Raw genomic sequence first — 9438 nt, 5'->3', positions numbered from 1 at the left:
CTAGCTTTTGTTAATGGATGTGAAATTGCCCGCTGCTGCTAGACTATACAAAGTGAAGGCAGGGATTGTGCCTTGTCTAAGTCCTTCAATGGGTTTCCGTTCACAAGCCACATGGTACTCTAGCTGCATGCTTAGTTACCTGTCTCACCAGATCAAGCTCTGTGAAACAGGTAACAGTCTTGTTCATGAATGTTTCTACCATTTAGCATACCTGGATTTAGGAGGTGCACCAAAAATATCTGACTTCAAACTTAACTTCACTTAAGTTGCTAGTGGCAAACACCTGGCATGCAAAAATCCAGTGAAAGACAGTCTGAACAGTTCTCTGCTAGGAGGCAAGACTTTTGGGGTTTAGGAGGACAAAAAGTAACAGGCCTGCAGAAGTCAAGTGGCCGCTTCATAGTCCACTGCTATTTTAACCAAGGAAATTCTGTACATACACTATTAGCCACCCTACACCAGAGCTGTGCCATACGGCAAAGGAGGAGGAAGTAGCAGTGGAGTGAGTAGTAAACATTTATTTTGAGGACTTTCTGGTGTGACCATGTAGTTAAAATAAAGTCACATTACATATCATGAATCGACTTGCCCTCTGTAGGTTCTTACTAGTGCTAGCTGATCTCATACCTTTAAATTTTTAAAAAATTAATTGCACTGCTCACTCACATATGCAATAGAAAAATTCATGAAAATCACCATTATTGTAGTAGTGTCTTTTCTGTCTGTTGCTATGCATATTTTAAGTTACTGAATGCCTTCTGAAAAGAGGTAGTTTCAGTTTTGACCACCTGCAGTAAGTTAGGCATTACTTCACAGTTCAGAGAGTAGCAGTCTCTCCTTGGTGAGTTCTTGCCTATCACAAAGAAAAGCTGTGCCCTTTATTGGCTAAAGCAGCAGTGTTCAAAACCAGTTGGTAAATTTGGGATAAAGGTTCAATACTATCAAAGGATTAATACTATATTGTGAGCCATGATGCTTTTCCAATATGCAATCATCTTTTGCTTATCATCAGCTGGTATTCCATGTTGTGCAGTGGCTGCAAAGAGAGTTACAACAGATTTAGAAACATACCAACGAGACATTCATAGATGGTAATAACCCCAGGAAAGGCCAATGAATGATTAAGTCGCTCCCAAATCCCCAATAAAGTGGCTCAAGATGACAGACTGATACCAATCACTTGTATTTATTTCAGGACATAATATATTATTTTGACCCACGGACGATACTAAACTATAATCCTGTTAAATATCTATAGGATATTTTATTTTTGTAAAGGTAGGTCTTTAAAAAAAAAAAGACAGATTAATAACATATCAAAATTAAATTGAAAACATAGGTCATTGCTTTCATTCTCTGTCCTAGTGTTAAAGATGTTACAAAGACACACAGAATATCACCCAGCTGGTCTCTTTTGGGGAAGCTATATTCAAATTTACAGACACAGCTGTTGTCAAAGGGGTCTTTCTCTGACTTTAGCAAAGAAAAACAGTCCAAATTGTATTCTTTATACTAGGTGATTTAACTAGTATATACCATGTTTGGCACATGGTATTATTTTTCTCCTACTGGAACAAGTTCTTGTTTTCTCAAAGCCTTTCCCCAACTTCTCTAAAACTAAGCTTAAATATCATTTATTTCAAGACTTCAAAGTAAAATGCTATCCTCATATATATATGTACCAGGTTGGTATATTCATATCTATCCTTTCCAATTGCAGGCTAAGCAGAGACATGCATTTAGAGCTGTATTAATGTATTAAAGCAAAAGACAACCCAACTTAATATCAAGAGAAATTGTGACCTTCCATGTAGTGCTTGACAGAGAAAACACTGATTCTGACACATTGTCTTATTTTATTCAAATAGCAGTCTGCTCACACATGGTCCAAGAACACCCAAATAATAAAGCAAAGACTGGTCTTCAAACATTATAGCCAATGATGCCACGCTTGCCTATGATCTCGCCAACATAAAACCACATCCACACCTCAGTGGCCACCAAACCATTCAGTAGAGCTTCCTGAAAAAAGAAGCACAAATTTTAATGTACATTTTTTTCTTATATATTTAAAACTATTCTTTTCCAGGATTAAGTGACAGAGAATATAAGGATGCTATTCAAATTAAAGGGGAGTTTTAGTCAAAGTCAAGAATTACTGATGTTAACTTTAACTGCTGAGAACCCTTGAACTTTCAATTATGTAAGGTAAGTAGGCCAGAGCTTATAAATTCTTTCAAAGCATTCTTTAAAGACCTGAACTGACTTAACCCTTTCATTATTAGTTTATGAGACACTTTATGAGCCCTAAAACAACCCACATCCTGGAAATAGCTGCCACATTTAGACAGGGCATTCATATGAAAGGATGGCTATAGGAAGGCAAGTCTCTGAACAGAGAAACAGTCTGGCCAAAGAAAATCTGTTGAAAGTTGAAGGGCTCTATCATTCCCTTTAGACATAATTTTTATTCATTTATTATTTGGTTTAATTCTTTCCAAGTATTCAGTAATTAGTTTCACAGATCAATGTTTTATTGCCCTAAAGAGAAAAAGTACACACACACAGTTCCAGAAAACAGCGGTTCACACAAGCACAAATATGGATCTTGAAACTCCAGTTGAAAAAAACACCTTTCCACAACAAAACTGGGCCTTTTCCTTTTAGCACCTGGAAGTGAATTTGTTCCAATTCTTTTTTCTTTTTTTGGATGTGCTGAGTGGCATGTGGGATCTTAGTTCCCTGACCAGGGACAGAACCTGTGCCCCCTGCACTGGAAGCACAGAGGAGTCTTAACCACTGGACCACCAGGGAAGTCCTCAAGTTCCAATTCTTTAGAATTCTTAAGTCTTTAGATTTTATCTCCACCCTTCACATCATATTATATGCTTCTAGGTTTTGGTATTTTTACCCTCCATGAGTGTTAGCTGCTTGACTGTGATATAGACCAAGAGAGCTTTTGGCCAAATTGGGGATAGTTTTAGGACTACAGACAAAAAAAGTACAGAATCAGCAAAGCAAGCCATTCTATTTAGTACACTAAACAAATAGGAAAGGAAAAAAAAAAGCTGCCCAGTAAAAATGATCACTTCTTTGTTATAAGATTAATAGGAAACTAAGACATAAAATAGCCCAATTATTTCAACCCAGATGACAAAATTACAAAGTATCTTTCTCCACAGTCAAAAAAGAGATTATCTCTCATTATGTTGGTTTCAGCCTCACTGAAAAATACATATATTAATCAAAACAATCGGAAAAATCCCAAGGGGAGACATTTTCTTTTATGCACATACGTTTTCATTTAGCCCATAGTTACCTTAACTGTAAGCTGTTTGAAGCTACCAGTTTGAGCACTATTGATAATTTTTTTCAAGCTCTGAATAGCTGTAGGGATCTCAGCAGGGGTTGGAGGAACCAGCTCAACCTTGGCATAGTGCCAAAATGTGGCCAATCGAGGCTTCGAGTAAGTCACAGCAGCTGGAAAACAAAACAAAACAAAACCAGGATGAACTCACTAGAGACCGAAAGAAGCAGATGTGTGGGCTGGACACAAATATTTATTCATGCATCACATTCATCCAATGCTTGTACCAAATGTGCACCCGGTGTGAAAAGTCAAAGCTGCTCCCTGGAAACCAGAGGCTTTTAAAGATGCAGAACACCTGTGTCACAGGGCGGTTCAATCAGGCAGGAAGCTATAAGCACATTCAATTATGCCAGGACTTCACTAGTGGCCAGTACCAGAGTACTAGTACTTCATTTACGAATGGCAAATCTAGTTAACTATAAAGTTACCAGAAATTGTGTTCAAAAACAAGAAGACAGCAGCAATGTAATCATATTGTCTTGTAGAGACCAAAAAATTTGGAGGGAAGAGGTGCAGAAGGGGAGGGAAGGAGCTCTGTAGAATGGCATCCTTAAGAATAAGATTAAAACTTGTCACTATATTGGCCACAAATCCAGATAGAATTATACCAATTAGCACCCATTTTTGGTATCCTCATCAATATGTGCTGGATTAACAAAAGCACAGCTGCTCCTCCTTCAAAATACCACAAATAATAAAAATAAAGCCTACATGTATTGTTAAAAGCAGCCAAAACTTAACTGTTATTAAGCTGAAATTCCTCAAGGTATTTACTATTTCAGGAAAAAAAATTTTTAACGACCAGGGTAGATGTGAGACTATGGTAGTGATTTCAGCAAAAGAAAAGGTATTTTATATAAAAAATTACAAGACAGCATGACAAAAACAGCACAAATACATGAACATCCATAAAGTGTCTACTGCTTAAAGACAGATAACCCAAAGCTCCTGGTACTTTCCCTATTATTAACTGCCTGTATTTAGGTATTTCACTACTCTTAAAGTTACTATCTCCATCATCCTCTGGCTTAGGGCCATGGGTAAATCTTTAAGGGGACCCAAAGCTCTAACAGATAGTTCTAAATAGAACTGCCAACGCCTGTAAGACGGTGCCATCAAAGAGAACAAAGTCTTGTTTAACAGTCAACAGTCTTTAAAATTATCTTCAACATACAGATATGTTATTCTTTATAAACAAACAAATCAGTACAATGTACACAAACACTGTACTTTAGTTGGTAAATTTGTTTCTCAGGGAGTTTAGGTTAAAAAGTTTGAAACTCCTTTACATGTATACAAGGGATGAACAAAATATAAGTAAATGAATGGTGGATGATGGGAGCCAGGTTTCACACTGTAAGAGAGGGAAGTTATAGATGTGGAAGAAAAGAACAAACCTTGTGGTACTGGATTAGAGTTGGAGACATTCATTATGAACCCATGTTTAGTTTTATATACAGATTGATCAATAAGAAACAACTATAGCTGACCTTTGAACTGCACAGGTCCACTTATATGTGGATGTTTTTCAATAAATATGTACTATGGTACTTCACGATCTGAGGTTGGTTGAATGCATGGACGTGGAACTGTGGATATGGAGGGCCAACTGTAAAGTTATATTTGGATTTTCAACTGCATGGGGGTCAGCGTCCTTAATCCCCACATTGTCCAATGGTCGTGTGTGTGTGTGTGTGTGTGTGTGTGTGTGTGTGTGTGTGTATACAGACACCCATGGGTGAATATACAGATGGTCCCCAATTTTTTTTTTTTTTTTTGGCGGTGCGTGGGCCTCTCACTGTTGTGGCCTCTCCCGTTGCGGAGCACAGGCTCCGGACGCGCAGGCTCAGCGGCCATGGCTCACGGGTCCAGCCGCTCCGCGGCATGTGGGATCTTCCCGGACCGGGGCACGAACCCACGTCCCCTGCATCAGCAGGCAGACTCTCAACCACTGCGCCACCAGGGAAGCTCCATGGTCCCCAGTTTTTGATGGTTCAACTTATAATTTTTCAACTTTACAGTGTGAAAGTGACATACATTCAATAAAAATGATACTTTGAACTTTGATCTTTTTCCAGGCTAGCGATAGTGGGTACCATACTTTTTTGTAATGCTGGGCAGTGCCAGCAAGCTGCAGTTGGTCTACCATGTGATATGAGGGTAAACAACCAACACACAACCATTCTGTGTTTCACTTTCAGTACAGTACTCAATAAATTACGTGAGATATTCAACACTGTTTTCTAAAACAGGCTTTGTGGTAGGTGATTCTGCCCAACCGTAGGCTAATGTAAGTATTCTGAGCACAATTAAGGTAGGCTAGGCTAAGTTATGATGTTGGTAGGTTAGGTGTAACAAATGCATTTTCGACTTACAATATTCTCAACTTGTGATAGGTTTACTGGTACATAATTTTATTCTAAGTAGAGGAATATCTATACGCACACACCTCCTTGTCCACTGAGAGGGCCTAGAGGCAATGATATTCTAGTACAACAGTCTCCCCATATCTGATTTTGCTTTCCATAGTTTCAGTTACCTGCAGTCAACCACTGTCCGAAAATATTAAATGGAAAATTCCAGAACTAAACAATCCGTAAGTTTTCAATTGTGTGCCTTTCTGAGTAGTGTGATGAAATTTCGTGCTGTCCCTGTTCCATCCTAATGCTGTGTCACAATGCCTACATCATCTGCCCCACCTTATCCTATCATGTAGGCATTATAACATCTCACTCATCAGAAGGGTGAGTACAGTACAATAAGATATTCTGAGAGAGCCCCCCTCACATAACTATTACTGCAGTATTTTAATTGTTCTGTTTTATTATTCTTGTTAATCTTTTACTGTGCCTAATTTTTTTTTTTTGCGGTACGCAGGCCTCTCACTGTTGTGGCCTCTCCCGGTGCGGAGCACAGGCTCCGGACGCGCAGGCTCAGCGGCCATGGCTCACGGGCGTAGCCGCTCTGCGGTATGTGGGATCTTCCCGGACCGGGGCACGAACCCACGTCCCCTGCATTGGCAGGTGGACTCTCAACCACTGCGCCACCAGGGAAGCCCACTGTGGCTAATCTATAGATTAAACTTTATCATAGGTATGTATGTATAGGAAAAAACAGCATATATAGGATTCAGTACTATCTGTGGTTCCAGGCATCCACTGGAGGTCTTGAAACTTATGTTCCATGAATAAGGGGTGACTAGCATAGTCTAGTGGCAAGGAACATATCCAGTACCTAGATCTTAGTTTCAAAATACAACTGTCCAATAAAAGGAACTAGGGTTCCTTGGAGAAATGGCTAATTCTAAGGCTGGGGCAGAGGATACATAAGATGAATCTGGAGAATTCCCTGGCGGTCCAGTGGTTAGGACTCTGCGTTTTCGCTGCCGGGGCCCGGGTTCAATCCCTGGTCAGGGAACTAAGATCCTGCAAGCCATGTGGCATAGCAGGGGAAGAAAAAAAAAAAAGTCTGAAGCATCTTGTAGTACCAGAAAGTAAAGGGGAATGTCGAAGGGACAGAGGTGCCAAAGTGACAGTTCTCAATGACCAAAGCTGGAACAATGTGAGCAACAAAATAAATAACATACTACTGTACTACTGGAGGTACAAAGTTTGAAATGAATGTATGTGAGTCCATACAATAAATGACTGAATAAAAAAATGGGGTTAGGAGAGACAAATCTTTCTCACAGAAGAATTCTATTTGAATATATGTAAATATTCCCTCTTACAGGAGATAGAATCCTGCCCCTGCCTCCCCCAATTTAGTTACTTGCTTCTAAAGAATACAGTATGGAAAGGAAAAAACAGTAACTTTAGGAGAAACCTAGTGAAACTACCTTAACCAAGTGATGAAAGCTAACTTCACTAGTGATGTTATATGGATATCACTTACATCATGATATGTGATTAGGGGACTTCACTTTTGTGGTATTCTTTCTCAAAATCCATAGCTCCAGGGACTTCCCTGGCGGTCCAGTGGTTAAGACCCTGCACTTGCACTGCAGGGGGCACGGGTTCAAACCCGCATGCCGCGAGGTGCGGTCAAAGAAAAAAAAAAAACAACAACAGCCCCATAGCTCCAGACTAATCATGACAAAGACACCAGACAAATCCAAAATGGGGAATATCTAAAGGATACCTAGACAGACACCTACACAGACATCTTGAGACTGTCAAGGTCATGAAAGGTAAGGAAAGGTTGGGAAACTGTCACACAGGAGACTAGAGAGATAGACAACTCATTGCACTGTGGTACCCTGGACTAGTTCCTGGAACAGACAGAGATTAACTCAAAAAGCTGGTGAAATCCAAATAAAGTCTCAAGTTTAGTTAATAGGAAAAAAAAACAAAAACCAAAAAAAACCCCCAGACTCTATGACCTTTCCAGGGAAGTTTGATGAATTAAAATTACTTATTTCTGTAAGTGTCTTTGTCCTCCAGGAGAATTAACAGATACAGTTAGCAATATTTTAGATATTTAACATTAACATTTAATACACTGAGTTAAGCTATGAAGCAAAATACAGCTCCATTTTAACATTCTGGCCCCAGTTGAGTTCTCCTTTCTGAGTACTTCTGGAAGAATAACAACGTGTATCTTTTAATTATTCATAGTAACAGAGGAAATGGTTGATATATTTCATAATTATTTTCACATTACTTTTCTTTTTGTAAATTATCATTAAAATTAGTTTGCAATTCCCCAAGATGCACCACCGAAAAGATGTGAAAGCCCTGGTAGGAGAAAAAAATCCACCTGAAATTTAAAAAAATTTGCCTCAAATCAACCACAAAGTCCAAATAATCAAGCCACTATTCCTTCTCCTTGCATATGTAAAAATGTAGAGCTTTATCTTAGTCAAGTTGTAAACTTAAGTTCTTTGGTAAAGTGTGTAAACTTATAATAGTAGTGGACTGTGGGGTTCTGTAGGAGAAGAGGATCAAGTATTTAAAGTATGTGACACTGTCAGGCATTCAGTAACTCATTGTTCGACTGCTGATGGAGAAAAGGGAGGAGACAACGAAGAAAATTTGAGCGAAAGCCGTTCAGAGATCTGCGCTTCAACCACTTACTAGAATATAGCACATCTAGCGAAGAAGCTTCCGTCTACTTAACTGATCTCACTATGGGGATAAAACGAATAGCTTGCTACAGGAGACAAATGAAATATTTACTGACATAAGATTACTACCCTGGGCTGTGACTACTCAGGGCTGTTTTGAAACACAGCGTTCTATCAGTAAGGATACATCCAGCTTTTTCGAACAGAAAATCCCCACGAACGCTAACCTATGGTAATAAACATTGCTGCTTACCAATATCCCTTCCTATGCTTACCGGGGCAGGAATATTCGTTCGTAAAGCTCAATTTCACCTAAAAATTCCCTTAGATTAAAGGCGAAGTATCTCAGGATCTGGCCAGGACAAAATACAAAGGCAACGTTCCAAAGGTCACCCATCCTTAAAAATTCTGCAGACTTCCACATACTCCACTGAGAAGCAGACAAGCTGATGCGGCCGCATTTCTGTGCTTTCATGTACCTCTGCCTGCCGTCTCCCACGCTCTCCTAGCGGAGCCATCCCTTCTCTATTCCTCCTCCTGGAGATCGAAGGGCGTCATGGCGGCGGCTGCTGGGCAGCCCCGGCTGCCCACACACTCCCTCCGCTCGCTGTTGCGGTCAGAATTCAGAATCTCTAGGTTGTAGACAGAACCCAAGCCGCAGGCCTGGCCAGCGAAAAGCTAGAGAAGAGCCGCCAATCCGCCTCCTGCCCCCGCCCAGCCTCCACGTTCAGGCCGTGCCCGCCGCGGCTCCCGCCGGCCGCTCGGGTGATCGCCTCCCGCGTCCTCCCCTCGGGTCCTCGCAGGCCTCTCCACCCGCCCGGCTACCCGCGTAGGCGGGCTGATGCCGCGCTCACCGCTGACCAGCGACGGGGCCTTCTCCGCGAGGTTACGGACAAACCGGGCCATGGTTCTAGGACGGAAAGCCCGTCGCGCCGACCGGCCGGCTGAATGTCACCCTCCCGGAAGGACCTTCCGCAGGACCCCGTTCCGCTTCCAAGGTCAG

General features: G+C 40.9%; 1 protein-coding gene across 1 annotated transcript; it reads right to left on the bottom strand.

The window, feature by feature from the left end:
* Positions 1-1170: 1170 nt before the first annotated feature.
* Positions 1171-9438, bottom strand: ATP5MG (ATP synthase membrane subunit g). Its single transcript, XM_024751805.1, has 3 exons — positions 9290-9438; positions 3320-3480; positions 1171-2022 (listed from the first exon to the last, which is right to left on the bottom strand). Exons 1-3 carry the CDS (start codon positions 9339-9341, stop codon positions 1924-1926), a joined length of 312 nt encoding a protein of 103 aa, XP_024607573.1. The 5' UTR covers positions 9342-9438; the 3' UTR covers positions 1171-1923.

Source organism: Neophocaena asiaeorientalis, unplaced genomic scaffold (assembly GCF_003031525.2).
Source record: "Neophocaena asiaeorientalis asiaeorientalis breed wild unplaced genomic scaffold, Neophocaena_asiaeorientalis_V1.1 scaffold479, whole genome shotgun sequence".
Classification (NCBI taxonomy): Eukaryota; Metazoa; Chordata; class Mammalia; order Artiodactyla; family Phocoenidae; genus Neophocaena; species Neophocaena asiaeorientalis.
Note: the sequence above shows the minus strand (reverse complement) of the source record. Positions and strands in the feature narration are given on the sequence as shown.